The sequence below is a fragment of the Stegostoma tigrinum genome, chromosome 25, assembly GCF_030684315.1.
Source record: "Stegostoma tigrinum isolate sSteTig4 chromosome 25, sSteTig4.hap1, whole genome shotgun sequence".
NCBI lineage: Eukaryota > Metazoa > Chordata > Chondrichthyes > Orectolobiformes > Stegostomatidae > Stegostoma > Stegostoma tigrinum.
Genome location: NC_081378.1, coordinates 52901572 through 52923985, shown reverse-complemented (window position 1 = coordinate 52923985; position 22414 = coordinate 52901572). Strand labels below are relative to the sequence as shown.

Sequence of the window (22414 nt, the reverse complement as noted above, 5' to 3'; positions counted from 1 at the left end):
CCTTGGTCTTGGAACTCGCTACCTACATCCGTGACAGCACCCACGTCCTCCACCTCCTCCAAAACTTCTGATTCCCTGGTTCCCAACACCTCAGCTTTACTATGGGCGTCCAGTCCCCATACACCTGCATTCCCAATGCAGATGGCCTAAAGGCCCTCTGCTTCTTCCTGTCTTGCAGACCGGACCAGTCCCCCTCCACTGACACCCTCATCCGCTTAGCCGAACTCGTCCTCAACCACAACAACTTCTCTTTCAATTCCTCCCACTTCCTACAGACAAAGGGGGTGGCCATGGGCACCCGCATGGGCCCAAGCTATGCCACCCTCTTTGTAGGTTATGTGGAACAGTCCCTCTTCTGTACCTACACTGGCCCTAAACCCCACCTCTTCCTCCGTTGCATTGATGAATGTATCGGCACCGCCTCATGTTGCCACAAGGAGCTCGAACAGTTCATCCACTTGACCAACACCTTCCACCCCAATCTTAAGTTCACCTGGACCATCTCTGATACCTCTTTCTCCATCCTGGACCTCTCCGTTTCCATTTCCGGCAACTGCCTGGAAACCGAGATAATGTGAACTGCAGATGCTGGAGAATCCAAGATAATAAAGTGTGGAGCTGGACGAACACAGCAGGCCAAGCAGCATCTCAGGAGCACAAAAGCTGACATTTCAGGTCTAGACCCTTCATCAGAGAGGGGGATGGGGTGAGGGTTCTGGAATAAATAGGGAGAGAGGGGAAGGTGGACCGAAGATGGAGAGAAAAGAAGATAGGTGGAGAGGAGAGTATAGGTGGGGAGGTAGGGAGGCGCTAGGTCAGTCCAGGGAAGACGGACAGGTCAAGGAGGTGGGATGAGGTTAGTAGGTAGGAGATGAGGTGGGTTGAGGTGGGAGGAAGGGATGGGTGAGAGGAAGAACAGGTTAGGGAGGCAGAGACAGGCTGGGTTGGTTTTGGGATGCAGTGGGGGGAGGGGACGAACTGGGCTAGTTTTGGGATGTGGTGGGGTAAGGGGAGATTTGACTTTCCGAATTAAGCAGAGGTTCACCTGCACATCTGCCAATGTGGTACACTGTATCCATTGTACCCGGTGTGGCTTCCTCTACATTGGGGAAACCAAGCGGAGGCTTGGGGACCGCTTAGCGGAACACCTCCGCTCGGTTCGCAATAAACAACTGCACCTCCCAGTCGCAAACCATTTCCACTCCCCCTCCCATTCTTTAGATGACATGTCCATCATGGGCCTCCTGCAGTGCCACAATGATGCCACCCGAAGGTTGCAGGAACAGCAACTCATATTCCGCTTGGGAACCCTGCAGCCCAATGGTATCAATGTGGACTTCACCAGCTTCAAAATCTCCCCTTCCCCCACCGCATCCCAAAACCAGCCTAGCTCGTCCCCTCCCCCCACTGCATCACACAACCAGCCCAGCTCATCCCCTCTCCCCACTGCATCCCAAAACCAGCCCAGCCTGTCTCTGCCTCCCTAGCCTGTTCTTCCTCTCACCCATCCCTTCTTCCCACCCCAAGCCACACCTCCATTTCCTACCTACTAACCTCATCCCACCTCCTTGACCTGTCCGTCTTCCCTGGACTGACCTATCCCTTCCTTACCTCCCCACCTATACTCTCCTCTCCACCTGTCTTCTTTTCTCTCCATCTTCGGTCCGCCTCCCCCTCTCTCCCTATTTATTCCAGAACCCTCTCCCCATCCCCCTCTCTGATGAAGGGTCTAGGCCTGAAACGTCAGCTTTTGTGGTCCTGAGATGCTCATTTGCCTGGAAACCGATATCCATTTCAAGCCTACCGACTCCCACAGCTACCTAGAATACACCTCCTCCCACCCACCGTCCTGCAAAAATGCCATCCCCTATTCCTAATTCCTTCGCCTCCGCCACAGCTGCTCCCAGGATGAGGCATTCCACTCCCGGACATCCCAGATGTCCTCATTTTTCATGTACCACAACTTCCCCTCCACAGTGGTCGAAAGCACCATCGACCATGTCTCCCACATTTCCCACAACTCATCTCTCACACCCCCTCCCTGCATTAACAACCAAAACAGAATCCCCCTCATCCTCATGTATCACCCCACCAACCTCCGGATCCAACACATCATCGTCTGACACTTCCGCCATTTGCAATCCGACCTCACCACCAAAGACATGTTTCGCTCCCCACCCTTATCTGCCTCCTGGAGGGACCACACTCTCCGTGACTCCCTTTTCTGCTCCACACTCCCCACTAGCTCCACCACACCCAGCACTTATCCCTGCAACCTCAGGAAGTGCTACGCCTGCCCCGACATCTCCCCCCTCACCCCCAAGAAGGCATTCAACATCAAACAGATGTTCACTACACATCTGCCAATGTGGTATACTGCATCCACTGTTTCCGATGTGGCCTTATCGACATCGGGGAAACCAAGTGGAGGCTTGGGGACTGCTTTGTGGAACACTTACACTCGGTTCGCGACAAACAGCTGCACCTCCCAGTCGTGAACAACTTCAACACGCCCTCCCATTCCTCAGATGACATGTCCATCATGGGCCTCCTGCAGTGCCACAATGATGCCACCCAAAGGCTGCAGGACCAGCACTTCATATTTTTCTTGGGAACATTGCAGCCCAAGGGTATCAATGTGGACTTCACAAGCTTCAAAATCTCCCCTGCCCGACCATATCCCAAAACCAGCCCAGCTCGTCCCTGCCTTGCTAACCTGTTCTTCTTTCCACCTATCCCCTCCTCCCACTTCAACCCTCAGCCCCCACCTCCTACCTACAAGCCTTATTCCGCCCCCTTGACCTGTCTGTCTTCCCTGAACTGACATATCCCCACCCGACTTCCCCACCTACATTCACTTTACTGGCTCCATCCCTGCCTCTTTGACCGGTTTGTCTCCTCTCCACCTATTCTCTCCTCTATCCATCTTCTCCCCACCTTCCCCTTTCTCCCTATTTATTTCAGAACCCACTTTCCTTCCCCCATTTCTGAAGAAGGGTGCAGACCCGAAACGTCAGCTTTCCTGCTCCTCTGATGCTGCTTGGCCTACTGTGTTCATCCAGCTCTACACTTTGTTATCTCAGATTCTCCAGTTTCTGCAGTTTCCACTATCTCTCAATCCTAGATCTCACCGTTCTTTAGAGCTTCTCAATGTCCTGATGTTGATTGCATACCTCGCTACATTACTCGTTTCCACAAAGTACATTACCACATATTTATCAGGGTTACATTCCATCTGCCACTGATCTGCCTATCTGACCGATCTGTCTACATCCTCTTGCAACCTAGCACCTTCCTCCTCACTGTCATCCACCCAAACAATGCTGTGTTCGATCATCTTACATCTGGCCAGTTTGAAGATGCCACTATGTGTCCCTATCTGAAAAGACATGAATAAGCCAGTCAGGATTTTACAACAAACTAAATTCATGGTCACTTTTACACATTTTACTATCAGATTTTTCTTTGCAATTTTTAATAAACTCAGAGAGTCTGGATTACAATAAAGTGACACATTTGATACATGTTACTCTGGGAGGATACGCTCTGAAACCCATCTTTGTTTGGGGCTCTGGACGTCTGTATTTAATATTTGGAAGCTAGCTGGACACTTGGAGGAAATGAAAGATTGAAAGAGGCCAAACTGCTGGGGGTGTGTGGGATTGGGAAAGGGGCTGCGAATGGATTCTGTTCGGCCATTACAAAGTTATTACCTTGATCTGATGGTCAGCAAACAGGAAGACGGTTGGAGTGCCATTCTGACCAGCTCCACGTAACACCTTTTTCAGGTCTTCCTTCCATTCGGGCAGTGTGTATGTCTTCTGAATACTGACCTGGAACACCTCGGTTTCAGCCATGAATGCAGTGAGCCTTGTGGTTGACTGTCTCCCACTTCCTCCAATCCCTGCCATTGATAACACAAACAAGGATTATCCAACAACATATCCAGGTTTGTGAATGAATGATTGGTCCATCAATCTACGACTAAACACCGAGGCATTCCGCAAAAAAAAGATTTCTTTGACATATTTCTATGTGTAAGGAAATCTCAAGGAGAAAGCTAACTTTTATTTTACAGTAGTTTTACAGCAGCTGCAAGTCTGAACAGCTTCTGCCCCTCTTGACTGAACATTGGTACACACAAGGCATCTTTCCTTCTAAAATTAATTGGCTGGTGGAGCATTTTGAGAAAGATAATTTTGGACACATTTCAAAACATCACAACCTTTCACATTGAAGGCAGAGCAGCAGAATTGGGACAGAAATTGTTTTGCGCCCCTTTTTTTTGGAAAGTAGACAAATTTAACCCCCTGTGGGTGAGGCAGATTACTCTGTTATGGGGCCCATTTTCGATCAATGAATGGCCTTAGGACCACGGAGCATATTAATGAAGCACTATTCTTCCCAAACCTCTTCCAAATGTAATCTCACTTTAATACCTCAGATGTCGTGTAACCCCAGAGTTAACATTCAAGGTGGTGGAAGGTTAGTGTGAAGGTGGAGGTAGTGTTTGACTCAGGGAGTTTAAAACTATTGCGTTTACCCTGAAAAGTTTGAAGAACCACCACTTTACACAATGTGGTAGCAGTAAGCAAGCCCCAGGGATCAACGGTCAAGCCACATCTATTCAGGTGTTAGTGATAATGGGAACTGCAGATGCTGGAGAATCCAAGATAACAAAGTGTGGAGCTGGATGAACACAGCAGGCCAAACAGCATCTCAGGAGCACAAAAGCTGACGTTTTGGGCCTAGACCCTCTGATGAAGGGTCTAGGCCCGAAATGTCAGCTTTTGTGCTCCTGAGATGCTGCATGCCCTGCTGTGTTCATCCAGCTCCACGCTTTGTTATCTTCTATTCAGGTGTTATTGCTGTAAGAGCTGTGTTGCTTTACAGCTGACATGAAAAAGAGCAAAAGATCACGATTAAAACCACATGACCAGCTGTCATGTGCATTCCAACAGAAGCAAGCTAGAAGTGGGATGTATACATTTTTATCTGTAACTGCATTCTAAGCCGTTAAATAAGCCTCAAAGGACTTTCAGCTAAACTGAATTTACAATACTTCAGCTGCACTATTTACTAATAACACAAGAACTTCGACATGGTGATTAGAAGTGCTGTTTCTTAAAAACCAAGGTAGTTACATGGGCTTGAAAACTACATAGGAAAAAAAATCTCTTACCAGGTTTGAAACAACATTTACAATGGTCTCCTGACAAGAAGTGGCTATGAGAACAGTGACTACTTGTTTTATCAGCCTGCTTAGGCAGAGAGTTGGTTTTAAATTAGGTCATAAAAGTATGCATCAAAAATATTTAAAAAGCAAAATTGCTGAAGCAACTGTACTGCTCAATACCCACAGAGCAGGATGAACACAGATCCGCCATACACAGGGAACATCAGAAAGATTCCCTAGCATGAATTGGAAGGCCTCAGATGTCCTGTCTCCATTTAGGCTCTTTAACAAAAAAATTGGAATTTTTAGATTCAGTGTTTACAGGGCCAGATAAATAAGCAGTGAAAACAAAAATAATCCTTGGAAATAAGCTGTTGTACAGAGTCAACACTTCAGACACACTGCATCTTATTTTCAGATGACCAAAGACATTATAAGCGATGGGAAATGCTGGAAGATCAGTTTGCTATAGAAATACACTTGAGAATTCTAGCCCTAATGCTTTATAAGGAAACAGTCACAAGAATTAATGAATCAGTTTGTTAGTAGATGCTACAACAAGGGCAAGCTTCAATTTTTCAGAAATGGCGCTGACTATGGGAATAATAGAACTGGTGAGCACATTAATGCCCATTAAAACATTTCAAAAACGCCCCTTGCAGAAAAGTAAGTCAAGCACATAAATATTCTTCAAAGATGACAGAGAATATGGTCATTGTGCCAAAAACATCTGCAAGAACAAAGAACAAAGAAAATTACAACACAGGAACAGGCCATTCGACCCTCCAAGCCTGCACCGATCCAGATCCTCTATCTAAACCTACCACCTATTTTCCAAGGTTCTGTATCCGTCTGCTCCCTGCCCATTCATGTGTCTGTCCAGATACATCTTAAATGACACTATTGTGCCCATCTCTACCACCTCCGCTGTCAATGTGTTCCAGGCACCCACCACCCTCTGCGGAAAGAATTTTCCATGCATATCTCCTTAAATTATTTCCCTCTCACCCTGAAATTGTGACCCCTAGTAATTGAGTCCCCCACTCTGGGAAAAAGCTTCTTGCTATCCACCCTGTCTATACCCCTCATGATTTTGTAGATGTCAATGTGCTAGGTAGAGCCTGCAGATTTGGTGCAGCAATCAAGATACAGAAAGCAAGCACATTATAAGGACGGTTGCAGTGAAAGTGAGGCTGTCCTGCACTTCAGGGTCTCTACAGGTCATGTAGAGAGGAAGGACATTGGCTGGGCCTATGCAAGCAATCTAGATGCAGAGAGCCAGAGGCTACATTAGGAGACAACAGGACAAAAAGCATGTGCAGCAACAACAGGGCATGCATAAATACAACAATGTACATGAGGGCTGGGGAAGACAGACCAGGGCCAAGATTCACAATGGGAGAACATTCAACCAGAACAGGCTGTTTCTTTGTGAATGTGACAAGTTGTGTAAATGAAGTCAGGCAAGTTGAAGGGTGGTCCCTGTTAGCATCAAATACTGAAGAATATTAGCGAGTTTTGAGAAGATTTGTATCTCGGGTTGAGGTTCTGGATGTGAGTTTGCTCGCTGAGCTGGAAGGTTCGTTTTTCAGACGTTTCGTCTCCATTCTAGGTAACATCATCAGTGAGCCTCCAATGAAGCGCTGGTGTTATGTCCCGCTTTCTATTTATCTGGTTAGGTTTCCTTGGGTTGGTGATGTCATTTCCTGCGTTGGTGATGTCATTTCCTGTTCTTTTTCTCAGGGGATGGTACATTGGCTCCAAATCAATGTGTTTGTTGATGGAGTTCTGGTTGGAATGCCATGCTTCTAGGAATTCTCGTGCATGTCTCTGTTTGGCTTGTCCTAGGATGGATGTGTTGTCCCAATCAAAGTGGTGTCCTTCCTCATCTGTATGTAAGGATACGAGTGATAGTGGGTCATGTCGTTTTGTGCCTAGTTAATGTTCATGTATCCTGGTGGCTAGCTTCCTGCCAGTTTGTCCAATGTAGTGTTTGTCACAGTTCTTGCAAGGTAGTTTGTAGATGACGTTTGTTTTATTTGTTGTCTGTATAGGGTCTTTTAAGTTCATTAGCTGCTGTTTTAGTTGTTGGTGGGTTTGTGGGCTACCCTGATGCCAAGAGGTCCGAGTAGTCTGGCAGTCATTTCGGAAATGTCTTTGATGTAGGGGAGAGTGGTTATGGTTTCTGGGCCCGTTTTGTCTGTTTGTTTGGGTTTGTTGCTGAGAAATCGGCGGACTGTGTTCATAGGGTACCCATTCTTTTTGAATACGCTGTATAGGTGATTTTCTTCTGCTCTTCGTAGTTCCTCTGTGCTGCAGTGTGTGGTGGCTCGTTGGAATAATGTTCTAATGCAGCTTTGTTTGTGGGTGTTGGGATGGTTGCTCCTGTAGTTCAGTATTTGGTCCGTATGTGTTGTTTTCCTGTAGACGCTGGTTTGAAGTTCCCCATTGACTGTTCGCTCTACTGTGACATCTAGGAATGGCAGTTTATTGTTGTTTTCCTCCTCTTTTGTGAATGTTATGCCAGTAAGGGTATTATCGATGGTCTTGAAGGTTTCCTGTAATTTGTTTTGTTTAGTGATGGCAAAGGTGTCATCCACGTAGCGGACCCAAAGTTTGGGTTGGATGATTGGCAGAGCTGTTTGTTCGAGTCTCTGCATTACTGCCTCTGCTAAGAACCCTGATATCGGAGATCCAATGGGTGTACCGTTGGTTTGTCTGTAGGTTTTGTTATTGAAAGTGAAGTGGGTGGTAAGGCATAGGTCCACTAGCTTGATGATGTTGTCCTTGCTGATGAGGTTGGTGGTATCTGGTGTATGTGTCTTTTGTTCTTCTAATATTGTAGTCAGTGTTTCTTTGGCCAGGTTGATGTTGATGGATGTGAACAGGGCTGTTACGTCAAAGGAGACCATTATTTCATCCTCTTCTATCTTGGTGTCTTTGATGGTGTTCAGGAATTCTTGGGTGGAGCGAATGGAGTGGTGGGAGTCTTCTACTAGGTGTTTTATTCTTTGGTGTAGTTCCTTGGCTAATCTGTAGGTTGGTGTTCCAGGTAGCGACACTATGGGTCTGAGGGGGGCTCCCGGTTTGTGAATTTTTGGTAGTCCATAGAAGCGTGGTGTGTTGGATCCATCTGGTTTCATTTTTTGGAAGTCTATCTTGTTTAATTCTCCAGATTTTTGAAGTTTTTTGAGTAAGGCTGTGATTCGGTTCTCTAGTTGTGGGGTTGGGTCTATCGCCACCTGTTGGTAAGTGTCAGTATCTGCAAGCAGTGCGTTTGCTTTCTCAATGTAGTCTGTTCTACACAAACGCACTGCTTGCAGATACCGACACTTACCAACAGGTGGCGATAGACCCAACCCCACAACTAGAGAACCGAATCACAGCCTTACTCAAAAAACTTCAAAAATCTGGAGAATTAAACAAGAGAGACTTCCAAAAAATGAAACCAGATGGATCCAACACACCACGCTTCTACGGACTACCAAAAATTCACAAACCAGGATCCCCCTTCAGACCCATAGTGCCGCGACCTGGAACACCAACCTACAGATTAGCCAAGGAACTACACCAAAGACTAAAACACCTAGTAGAAGACTCCCACCACTCCATTCGCTCCACCCAAGAATTCCTGAACACCATCAAAGACACCACGATAGAAGAAGATGAAATAATGGTCTCCTTTGACGTAACAGCCCTGTTCACATCCATCAACATCAACCTGGCCAAAGAAACACTGACTACACTATTAGAAGAACCAAAGACACATACACCAGACACCACCAACCTCATCAGCAAGGACAACATCAAGCTAGTGGACCTATGCCTCACCACCCACTTCACTTTCAATAACAAAACCTACAGACAAACCAACGGTACCCCCATGGGATCTCCGATATCGGGGTTCTTAGCAGAGGCAGTAATGCAGAGACTCGAACAAACAGCTCTGCCAATCATCCAACCCAAACTTTGGGTCCGCTGTGTGGATGACACCTTTGTCATCACTAAACAAAACAAATTACAGGAAACCTTCAAGACCATCAATAATACCCTTTACTGGCATAACATTCACAAAAGAGGAGGAAAACAACAATAAACTGCCATTCCTAGATGTCACAGTAGAGCGAACAGCCAATGGGGAACTTCAAACCAGCATCTACAGGAAAACAACACATACGGACCAAGTACTGAACTACAGGAGCAACCATCCCAACACCCACAAACGAAGCTGCATTAGAACATTATTCCAACGAGCCACCACACACTGCAGCACAGAGGAACTACGAAGAGCAGAAGAAAATCACCTATACAGCGTATTCAAAAAGAATGGGTACCCTATGAACACAGTCCGCCGATTCCTCAGCAACAAACCCAAACAAACAGACAAAACGGGCCCAGAAACCATAACCACTCTCCCCTACATCAAAGACATTTCCGAAATGACTGCCAGACTACTCGGACCTCTTGGCATCAGGGTAGCCCACAAACCCACCAACACACTTAAACAACAGCTAATGAACTTAAAAGACCCTATACAGACAACAAATAAAATGAACGTCATCTACAAAATACCTTGCAAGAACTGTGACAAACACTACATTGGACAAACAGGCAGGAAGCTAGCCACCAGAATACATGAACATCAACTAGCCACAAAACGACATGGCCCACTATCACTCGTATCCTTACATACAGATGAGGAAGGACACCACTTTGATTGGGACAACACATCCATCCCAGGACAAGCCAAACAGAGACACGCACAAGAATTCCTAGAAGCGTGGCATTCCAACCGGAACTCCATCAACAAACACATTGATTTGGAGCCAATCTACCATCCCCTGAGAAAAAGAACAGGAAATGACATCACCAACACAGGAAATGACATCACCAACCCAAGGAAACCTAACCAGATAAATAGAAAGCGGGACATAACACCAGCGCTTCGTCGGAGGCTCACTGATGATGTTACCTAGAATGGTGACGAAACGTCTGAAAACGAACTTTCCAGCTCAGCGAGCAAACTCACATCCAGAACTGAAGAATATTCGCAAACACACACTCAAGACCAAAGTCAATAAGTAATATTGGATTGGATGATATAAATTCCAGATGGGTGGATGTAAGAAATAACAAGGGGAAAAAGACACTGATGTGAGTAGATTATAGGCTCGTGAACAGTGGCTATATTGTAGGACAGAAAATAAATCAAGAGATAATGAGGCCATGTAAATAAGACAGCAAATTAATAATTAATGACTTTAATCTTTGTGTAGATTGGGGGAAAATAAAATTGGCAATAAGGAAGAATTCATTGAGTATATTTCAGAATTTCCTGGAATAATATGTTGCAGATCTAACCAGCAATCAGGCTATATTAGATACGGTAATGTATCATGAGGCATTTTTAATTAATGATTTAAGAGCAAAAGATCCTCTAGGGAACAGTGACCATATCGCGATAGAATTTAGCATTCAGTTTGAGACTGAGAAATCTCATCAGAAACAACACAACCTGCAAATTCCTTTCCAAACCAAAAACAAGGGCAAGGACAGCAGATATTTGGGAACACCATCCCTTGTAACTTCCCCTCCAGCCATATTACCATCCTGACGTGGAAATACATTGGCATTCCTTCAGTGTCACTGTGTCAAAATCCTGGCATTCACCTCCTAACAGCATTGGGTCTACTTACAGCATAAGGACTGCAATTGATCAAGAAGGTAGCTCACCACCACCTTTTCAAGGGCAACTAGGGACGGTTAATAAAATGCAGGCCTAGCCAATGATCCCCATGTCCCACATGTGAATAAAAAATTGCTAAACTGAAATAAAGGTAAATTCACATATACAGTGGCAGAGGTGACTGAGGTGAACTGGGAAAGGAATTTAACAGAAACGATGGTTCTGGAACTCTGGCAGATGTTTAAGAAAATCATTTGTGGCTCACAGCAAAGAGAAAGAAACATTCTGGGATAGGATAAACCAGCCATATCGAAGCAACTTAAGGGCAGTAGCTAATTAGAAGAAACTAAACACACTCTTTGGAAAAAGATTAATTGTAAACCAGAGAATTGGGAGCATTTTTTAAAAACTAATGAAAGACAGCCAAGAAAAAGAGCTTACTTAAAATCATTGAAAGGATGAGAGTAGCCAAAGTGAGCATGGGCCCCTTAGAGAATGAGGCTGGTGAATTAATTATAGAGAACTAGGAAATGGCAAAGAAGTTGATTGAATACTATACACCAGTTTTCAAGGTAGAGGTTACTAACAGCAATCCAAAAATGTTATTTCCAATAGAATCCAGAAATATAGAATTCTAAAGCGTTTGACAGGATAAATTCTGACAGGATGTTTTCCTTCATGGGAGAGTCTAGGACCAGACAGCACAGTCTCAGAATAAAGGAGTGACAATTTAAGACTCAGATGGGGAGGAATTTCTTCTCTCAGAAAGTAGTGAGTCTTTGGAGCTCCTTGCCACAAAGAGCTTGAGGTGTGGGGGTTGGTGAACAGAGCCCTGGTGCATATTTAGGGCTGAGACAGACAGATTCTCAATCAGTTGGGGAATCGAGGATTACGGGGAAAAGGCAAGAAAATGGATCTGAGAAACGTTGTATTGGTTGTCATCCTATTGAATGGTGGAGTAGCATGAGGGGCTGAATGGCCTACTCCAGTTCTGGATAACAAGGTGTGGAGCTGGATGAACACAGCAGGCCAAGCAGCATCTTAGGAGCAGGAAAGCTGACGTTTTGGGACCTAGACCCATGAAGGGTCTAGGCCCAGAAACGTCAGCTTTCCGCTCCTAAGATGCTGCTTGGCCTGCTGTGTTTATCCAGCTCCACACCTTGTTATCTTGGATTCTCCAGCATCTGCAGTTCCTATTACCCCTCTACTCCAGTTCTTATTTCTAATGATCTTAAACGCTAAATAATCAAGCAGCTAAATTCAGGGGGTGGAACAGAAGGCTAAAAGCCAATAAGTCACCTGATAGGATATATCCTAGGATATCAAAGAAGTAGCACAGGGATAGTGGTAATTGGTAATAATCCTCCGGGAATCCTTAGATTCTAGAAAAATCCCAGAGGAGTGGAAAACTGCCATTACAACGCCTTTATTTAGAAAGGAGTGGGGACACAAGATAGGTAGCCATGGGCCTGTTAGCTTAACTTCTGTTATTGGGAAATGTTAAAATCTATAATAAAGGATATTTTGGAAGAACCCTTAGAAATATGTGATGTAATCAAATAAAGTTAACATGGCTTCATTAACGGGAAGTCATGCTTGATAAACTCATTAGAGTCTTTTGAGGAGTAACAAGCAGGATAGATAAAGGAAAACCACTAGGCGTAATATATTTGAATTTCCAAAAGTTGTCACACATGAAATTAACTAATAAGATGAGAGCCCATTGTGTTGGGGATAGTAGATTATCATGGATAGAGGATTGGCTAACTAATAGAAGACAGAGAGTTGGGATAAGATGGTGCATTTTCAGGATGGCAGCCTGTAACTAATGGAGTCCCTGGACCACAATTGTTTACAAGTTATATTAATGGCTTGGATGGAGAAAGTAAAGTGCCCTCAATAAGTTTGTGGATAGCACAAAATTAGGTAGGAGGACAAGCTGTGAGGATGACACAGAACATCTGCAGAGAGAGAGAGAGAAAGAGAGACAGTTTAAGCCAATAGGTAGAATCTTGACAGAGGGAATATAATGTAGGAAAATGTGAGGTTATGCACTTTAGCAGGGAGAACAGAGGAGCTGAATATTATTTAAATAGAGAAAGACTGCAGAAAGCTAGAGCACAAAATTGTTTGGGAGTTCTCATGCACAAATCGCGAAAAGCTAGCATCCACATTCAACGGATTATAGGAAAGGCAACCGGAATTTTGGTCTTTATTTCAAAGATAACAGATTGCAAAAGTGGGGAGGTTTTGCTTGTAAGATTCCATCCCCAAGTTCCTTCATAGAACATTGCAACAAATTTATTGATTATTCAAGGCAACAATTCGCTCCTTTATAAAAAATTCCAATTGTCAGGCAGTCAAAGAGTTAACAATTGTGCAATATTCATTCTATTGGGTACAGCTCAAGAGACTGTATTTGGTAATGAGCCACAATAAACATGTAGACTTTTCAGGGTCATGTATGCTAAATAGGGAACAAACCATGTGACAGTGACACCAGATTATCTCAGATTCAACTTTTTCGCTGAACAAATGGCTCACACTGTCAAAGTACTTAGCATGAAGTGCAGGGAAACAAAACAGGATTTTGATATTGCCATGCTACACCTGAGAGTTACTACTCTGGATATGGGCTCACTATCAGCAGCAGAGACTATCTCTAGAAGACAAGTAATTTTCTGTCGAAGTTCTCAGAATTACTGGACAAATTTCTCGCAAAATAAGGGAGTTGAAGATGGTACATGATCAATATGTAGCTATGGAACTGCCTGATCTGCAGTAAGGGTAGACAGGCAGAGTCCTCCATCCTGTATAGAGACAAGGATGCAATCCAAAGTGTACAATCAGCATAAAAAGTCACAACGTTGAGGAGAAACAGAAGTCAACGTAGGGAACTGTTCAGTGCGCCGATTGTGCACAAAACACAATATGCTAATACATTCCCAACTCCAACATACTGTGAGTTGAGAACACCTGACTGTGAAGTCTAAATCTTCAGAAAAGTATGCCATATAATATCCATAAAGATTGTCAAACCACTTACACAGTGTAACAGATTCTTACACTCTTACATTCCTAGATAATTCAATTAACATTTTTGCATAAATAATTTTGCAACTACCCTAAAGTATAGTATATTTACTCTTGTTCTGATTTTATATTGGAAAGATTGGGGATGTTTCCTATTGCTTTAACAGTTGTGTTGAATTAAAATCTAGTTATGCAACTGGGCCGAGGACCAGGGTGAAATCACATGATCAACCACCATATGAAGTCAAATAGAAGCATGTTAGAGTCAGGGTGTGTCTGTACTTGTCCATAACTGCAAACTGTGGTGTGATCTGGCAAAATAAACCACTCTGAAATTCTTCAGAAAACTGAATCCACACTATTTATTTAATCTATCTCATCAATGACACAAGAAATATGACAGAAATAACCCGCATGTTTAGAGAGGTCTCAATCTGAGCTCCATGGTTGCTATTGTTACCACAGCGTACAGGTTCCCAAAATCTCATCTCACAACCTCATTGGAGTCATGACCCACAGTCTGGGAACCCTCAGCCTCTGTGCTGCTTAAGGGCTTCTTAAAGAATGTTGTCAGTGGTCAGTGAAACAGATAGTGGACTTGGAGCTGCCTTACGTGTAACAGCCAATAAACAAGCTGTTCTTCGAGGATTTCTTAGAGCCATGAACATTTCCCTCCATATATATTCATTCTGTTTTATTGTTGTATAGATCCCAGACTTGACAGCTTAATGACACAATAACATGTGAATCTATTGTCCATTGTTGGAAAAAAAATCTGCCATTCTTACCTGGTCTGGCCTACACGTGACTCCAGACCCACAGCAATGTGGTTGACTCTTACCTGCGCTCTGGCAATTAGGAATGGGCAATAAATGCTGCCTGGCTGGCAACGCCCTCATCCCATGAATGGATAAAGAAAAAAAAGCGACATCCCAGTGTAACGATACCTATCTCACTGTACATCGCTCTCTCAATGCAATGGAGTTAGTGCACTGTGTTCAGTCAGTCAACTATGTGGGGTATGGCAAAAATTAACAAGCACTGTAGCCAGATTATGTGCAAGTGTATGATATTAAAGCAATATAAATAGTTAGTGTTGTTCATAAACATTAAGACATCTGTCTCAACAAGAAGCTGATCTTTGTGGTATACGTTATACATGGGGCAGCACTCAGGCCATTTCAGGCAGAGGGGTTTCACCTAAGAAACCGCTTCACAGTCAGTTCTGTTTTGGAAGTTATCATTAAATCTCTGCTCCAGGGCAAACAGACAGTAACAACCCCACTGTGTGTGCTACGAAAAAATGTAAAGACCCCTGTAATTGTATTTTTCATCGCACTCAGACTCACCAACCAGCAAAGCATGCCCATTCGGCTGTTTGAGAATCCTGCTGATACGTGAGATGTGTTCAATGACGAAGTTAAACATCACCAGGTCCATGGGAGCCTTGCTGGTCCGATTAAATTCATCCAGATATCGTTCAATCGTCTACATTGGGGAGAAAAAAAGACAAGAACTGGATATCCAGGTCTGCGGGTCATTGTAAAACAGTTGGCATTATGTGAAGAATGTGTTTATTACTGTGATTAATTTAATTAATTAGGGACTTACATTCTTTAGCTCATTCATATCTGTTATTTCATTATATGCCTTCTTTCTCCTTTGGTTTGATTTCATTGACATATAGTCACCAAAGAACAGGGTGCGGATGTCATCATCACTGAGATCTCGGCCAACAACCATGTGGTTGAAAACGTTGTTGATTTTTTCTTTGAACTGTTTCTGCACCACGTTCTGGCATTGAAGAAAGAAAAATCAGCAATAATCTCACTGTTAGACACAAAACTGTCCCCATCACTCTGATCTCTCAGCTGGCACCTAATAATGAACAGTTGACTGAGAGATGCACAGGTCTTCATTGAGAGATGCTGCATGGTTCTGTGCCTGCCATGTCCTTCACATTATCTTTCCAGTGATTCTTCCCATTCCAGCACAGGCTCACACGTGTCAATGTGGGCAAGGTGGAGGTATGGGAGGGTATGGGACAGGAAGTGATTGATGTGATAGGTGTTAGTATGGGAGATGCCCATGATACCCATCACTATATTGTATGTTGCGCAAACATTTCAGGACCCATGAGCAAGCTTATGAAGATGTCATGGAGCTGCACATCACAAAGCATAAATAGACCAGCGGGGGTGGGGTTAGAATTATCTAGTCTGGAAGATTCAGCTAAGCACATGGACCCGAACACATGAAGAATATATATTACTCTTCATTGAGTGTGGATATAAGAGCAGAGGCTGGTTTCTTAATTTTTTTTTAATATCATTCATGGGACATGGGCATCACTGGCTGGCCTGTGTTTATTGCCCAACTATCTTGTCCCTTGAGAAGGTCGGGGTGATAGTCCTCCTTGTGCTGTGAGTTGACCCACAATACCTTAAGGAGGGAAGTCCACGATTTTGACCCAGTGACACTGAAAGGACAGTGATATAATTCAAAGTCAGGATGGTGAATGGCTTGGACAGGAACTTGCAGGTAGTGGTGTTCCCATATGTTTGCTGCCATTGTCCTTCAAGATAGAAGTGGTCATGGGTTTGGAAGGATTTTTGATGGATTTCTGCAATGCATCTTGTAGATAATGCATACTGCTTCTAGTGAGTGTCAGTGGTGGAGGACTGGATGCGGTGCCAATCAAGTGGGCTGCTTTGTCGTGGATAGTATCAAGATTCTTGGGTGTTGTTGGAACTGCACCATCATGGCCAATGGGGAGTATCCCATCACACTCCTGACATGGGCCTTGTAGATGATGGACAGATTTTGGTGGGGAGAGGGGGGTTGTGTCAGAACGTGAGTTACCTTCTGTAGGAATTATAGCCTCTGAACTGTGATTGTCATACTACAGCCACTGTATTTAAAGCTTAGAATCCCCACAGTGTGGAAACAAGCCCTTCTGGCCAACAAGTCCACAAAGAACCTCAAAGCATCCCATCCAGCCCCATCCCCTATAACCCACGTAATCTACACACGCCTGAACACTATGGGCAATTTAGCATGGCCAATCCACCTAACCTGCACATCTTTGGACTGTGGGATGACATGAGGAGAATGTGCAAACTCCACACAGACAGTCGCCTGAGCGTGGAATTGAGCCAGGGTCCGTGGTGCTGTGCGACAGAAGTACTAACTACTGACCGTGCCACTTTTGTATAGCCAGTCCAGTTCAGATTCTGGTCAAAAGTAACCTCCAGAATATTGATACTTGGGATTTTTTGTGATCATGATGCCTTTTACTTTGTATCAGCAATTATTATTAATGTATAATGAATGGTGTTAGTCTGAAGCGTAAGCGTGAAGTTAGTTCTTTACTTTGTGATCTCCCTGACCAGTCTGTCACGAACCCAAAGCTAAAACATGGGATCAGATCACCAGATAAAATGTTATAGCATATAATCTGAGATTACAAAATCTTGTGATCCATCTTGCCTCGAATCCCTTGAAGCATGACACTCAACTGGAAGCAGGCTTCTCTGTTGTAACCTAACATCTTAATATATAACCCAGGCACTGATATACCTAAGGAGTGCCGTGCCTGTATGTAATAGTCAGTTGTAATAAATGCCTGTTTGATTTTCAATACCACAATATCCAGTTTCTAATGTTATGGGGGATAACTTAAGTAATGTTATAACAGGTGAAACATCCTGCTGGAGGCAAATGATAGGATCAATAACATTCTCCAAGAACAATTTGATGAAAAAGGAAGTATGCCAACTGAGGATACAGCAAGTTGTCTCAGTCAGACAAGTCACAGAGAAACTGAGAGTCAAAGGTAAAGTGCCAGAAAGCCCAGGCAGTCCCAGTCATGTTAGCATGGCATCCTCATGGTAATCATTCTAAGGATACTTCTACTAACCTTCACAATGTGGAAGAACAGCTTTCTGTCTTGGGTGTCAACCAATTGATCACAGAAGACACGATAGACCTCATGGATCCAGAGTCTCATTAATTTATGATCCCCTTCGATTCCTTGTGGAACACAATCTGATTTTAACAGGAGCAAACCCTGAAATAAAGATGCGGGTAAATTCAAGGAATGATCACCACTGAGATTAATGGGATAATTCACAACCATCTGTCTGGTGTAACTTGGATCATTTCTGTAGTAACTGCTCTGAGATGATGTTACCTGAATCACCCGGGAGAAATCTCGCAGGCTAAAGATGTAATGTGATTTAGCAGGAGTTGGGAGGAAGTTTTCCAGTGCTTGGATGTACACCTCTGTGGTAGCCCAAACCAGAATCTACAGAGATACATATAGTAAGCACAAAAGTATTCATACCTGTGTTCAGAACAACATTACAATGTCAACCTCAGAGAGTCCTAAACACCCAACATCAGTGACAGAAATATCCTACATTTACATAGCACCTTTCACAAAGCTTCAGACATCCTAAAATGCTTTGCAGCTCACAAAGGCCTCCTAAAGTGCTGTTGCAACTGTGCTGCAGGAAACAGGAGAGACATTATGTACACTGGAAGATCCCACAACCAGCAAGATGATGACGACCCAGGAAATCTGATTTTCTCGATGTCAATTTAAGGGATAAACATTGGCCAAGAAACTCCCCTGCCTTTCTTCAAAACAGTGCTTGTGGAATATTTCACGGATAGTAGATGGGGTCTCAGCTTAGCACCTCATCCATATTTCTCCAGTTCCTCCCTCCCTATACAGCAGAAATGTGGAGTCTGAAGGATCTCAGGAAAATACTGCACTGAACTGAATTTAAAATATTCCCAGTGATGCCTGATCCTGAAGTGAAATGAAATCCTACCTCATAAACTTGACAAACAGTGGTCAGTCTTAGATTCAGTCTCTATAGTGTGATTAGATTCCAGCCATTTCTTACCCTGGAGTATCTCTTCAAGGAGATATCGAATCCCCTACTGAAGTGCCAGTCCACCACAGGCTGGAAGATAGTCTTCATGGTTTCTTCACTGAGAGTGTCGATGGCGATAATATTGAAGTGTCGGAGGCAGCGTGGAGTGACAGCTTGTCGGCCACCTCCGGGGGGCGCCATTGCTGCCACTATGGACATGTCATGGACTGGCAGAATGCTCGTGTCTGTCCTACAATCACATTAACATAGACTTCAGACATAGCAGCACACTCTCACAACACACAACAACAAAGGGGCTGCTGTGGTGCAGTAATGTTGTCCATATCTCTGGCCCAAGTGACGTGGGTTCACATCCCACCTGCCCCTGAAGTCATAGACATACAGCATAGAAACAGACCCTTCGGTCCAACTCGTCCATGCTAACCAAGGTTCCTGAACTAAACTAGTCACATTTCCCTGCGTTTGGCCCATATTCCTTGAAATCTTTTCCTAATCATGTATCTGCCCAAATGGCTTTTAAATGTTGTAACTTTCCTTCCATTTACCACTCTCCCTGGCAGTTCATTCTACATATCAAATGCCATCTGTGTGAAAAAAATTGTCCCAAAGGTCCCTTTTAAATCATTCACCTCTCACCTTAAAGATAAAAATGAACTCCCTTGCCCTATCTTATCCATGCCCCTCCTGATTTTATAAACTTCTGGTGTTTATGCAGTTCTGGGGATGCAGATGCAGTAAAATGTGGATAAAAATCAAGTCAGGCTAGTCAACTGATACCTGTAAATACATGCTCACAAAACAGCAACTGAGGCTGGAAATCTCGAAGCACAAATTAGTGTTCACTGGCTCTCATCCTTCCACAAATAGAGTTCCTGTCTGGACCCCTCATAGTACTGAATACCTTGATCAAATCACCTCTCAGCGTTTACTCCTCCACAGAAAACAGTCCCAACTTCTCCGATCTCTCTACATAACTGAAATTTCTCCTCCCTGACACTATTCTCCTCAATCTTTACTGCACTCCTTCATTTCATTCTAAAATGTCCAGATGTAATACTGCAGTTGAGGCCAAACCAGTGTTTTTTATGCAGGTTTAACATGGCTTTTGTTCTCAAGGCATCTATTTAAAAAGCAGATACCTTCCCCTCTACATCTCCAGGGCTCCTTTTAGAATTTTAAAAAATATTTTGTCATGCGATGTGGGCATCACTGTCTGTACAAGTATTTATTGCTTGCCCTCAGCTGCCCTTGAAAAGGTGGTGGTGAGCTGCATTCTTGAGCCACTGCAGTCCACCTGCCGCGGGTTCACCCACAATGCCATGAGGGAGGGAATTCCAGTTTTGACCCAACAACATGAAAGGAACGGTGATATATTTCCAGGTCTAATGCTCTTTCCCTTCTAGAATGGGTCATGGGTTTGAAAGGTGCCGTCCAAGGACCGTTGGGGAATTTCTGTGGTGCATCCTGTGGAAAGTACACACTGCAGTGACTCAGCATCAGTGGTGGAGGGAGTGAATGTTTGTGGATGCGGTGCCAACCAAGCAGGCTGCTTTGTCCTGGATCGTGTCAAATTTCTTGAGTGTTGTTGGGGCTGCACTCAGCCAGGCAAATGGGGAGTATTCCATCATGGTCCTGACTTGTGCCTTGTAGATGTTGGACAGGCTTCAGGGAGTCAGGAGGTGAGTTACCTACAGCAGGACTCTAAGCCTCTGAACTGCTCTTGTAGCCACTGTATTTATGTGGCTAGTCCAGTTCAGTTTTTGATTAATGGTCACCCCCAGGATGTTGATAGTGGGGATTAGTGATGGTAACACCAATGAAGTTCAAGGGGTGATGGTTAAATTCTTGCTTACTGGAGATGGCCATTGCCTGACAGTTGACAGGCATGAATGTTATTTGCCATTTGTCAGCCTAAGCCTGGATGCTGTCCAGTTTGTAATACATTTGAACATGGGCTGCTTTGGTTTCTGAGGAGTCAGTAACATTTGCAATCATTAGTGAACATCCCCATTTCTGATCTTTAGAATGGAGGGAATGTTATTGATGAAGCAGCTGATGATGACTGGACTTTTGAAGTCTTATGCAGTTCTTTGTACAACGGGGAGTGGAAATCTGAAACTCTTCTCCCAAGAAAAGTTGTTGGGGCTGCAGGTCAATCGACAAATTCAGGGAGAGATTAATAGATCATTATCAGATGAGGCCATGAACTGATAAGGGACAATGTTGGATAAATGCAGTTGATGCACAGAAAAACATGGTCTAATTCAATGGCAGAGCAGACCCAAAGGGCTGAATGTTGTCCTTCTCTTCCTATCCTAGATAAATATAAAGCATAATGTATGATTCTAACTTTCCCCAAAGCTGAGAATTCTCATATTGTGTTTAACTGGTTTGTACAGGGACATGGGTCATTAGTGAAATAACTCCACAGAGCTGGTATCCCATCACCAAGTGACATTTTATTTACACATGGAGAGTCCTTAACACTGATCCAGCTCTCTCAGAGCCAGCTCTCAGAATGAGCAGAATCTCCGACACTCCTGTTTATATCCGTCAGCCAGGGCTCCTTGATTGGACCAGGTTAACATCCCTAATCAGGGAACTCATATTCTGGGAGGTCTACCTGGCTGACCTGGTTACAATCACAGCAATTGGCACTGATTTTGTTAAAGTTGGTTTTCACTCTATCACAGAGTGGGAGAAGAAAATGAAAATTATTCCTTTTAAGCAAGAGAGGGAGACTGGTTGGCAGCACAATAATCCATTCTCTCCAACTTTGGACCACTGCACAAATTGAACCTCATTTTGAGAACAGAAAGTCTGAAAGAAAGAGGTGAGATAAGGGAGAGATAGGAAGTAGAAAAGAAGCATCGCAGTGGATGAAAAGAATGTTCAGCTGTTTTCTCACATGCTGTAGTAAAGATTTGACCTCTCAGATCATCAATAACTCCTCCGGTAAACTGAGTAGGTAGCTGGTCACAGTTGGTCACAACTGAGACTAAGACCCTCATCTTAGAACTGAAATAAGACATATGTTTATCAGGCAGATTCCTGTCCCTGACCAGACCAGTAAATACAGTAATAGAATTTCCAGCTATAGCCCAAGCTGCAACAAGGCTTTCCGGGCCTGGCCAATCAGACAGAGTCTGTGTACGTTTGTATACTGCTGTCTGATCTACTTTATTGATCAGCATTGTTGAAGTAGAATTTAAGGCCATTATCAGTCGATTCTTTGATGAATATTTGAGATTATTACCGACTTTAATTTGGTAAATTGAGTCATGACATTTGTCACAATAGTGGTAAAATTGTGTTTTGTAATTTTCAACCAACTTATCTGAGTTTAAGACCATAAGACCTCAATAAATGGGAGCACAGTAGGCCATTTAGCCCTTCCGGTCTGTTCCACCTTTCGATGGGATCATGGCTAATTCAACATTACTGATATCCATTGTCCTATCTTTTCAATGTACCACTTGATTCCCCTATTGATTAAGAATCTATCTGCCTCAGCCTTACATATACACAAGGACTCTGCCCCCACTGCCCTCTCCTGCAAGAAGCTCCAAGGACTCATAACCCTCTGAGAGAAGAAATTCCTCTTTATCTCAGTCT

General features: G+C 43.9%; 1 protein-coding gene across 1 annotated transcript in view; it reads right to left on the bottom strand.

Moving 5' to 3' along the window:
* The window catches only part of LOC125463128 (dynein axonemal heavy chain 3-like), a 556635-nt gene that overhangs the window by 126900 nt on the left and 407321 nt on the right, over positions 1 to 22414 (bottom strand). The window contains 6 exon segments of the mRNA XM_059654753.1: positions 3714 to 3904; positions 15245 to 15383; positions 15507 to 15689; positions 17815 to 17964; positions 18088 to 18201; positions 18809 to 19028. Of these exon segments, the coding sequence (XP_059510736.1) occupies positions 3714 to 3904; positions 15245 to 15383; positions 15507 to 15689; positions 17815 to 17964; positions 18088 to 18201; positions 18809 to 19028 (997 nt within the window).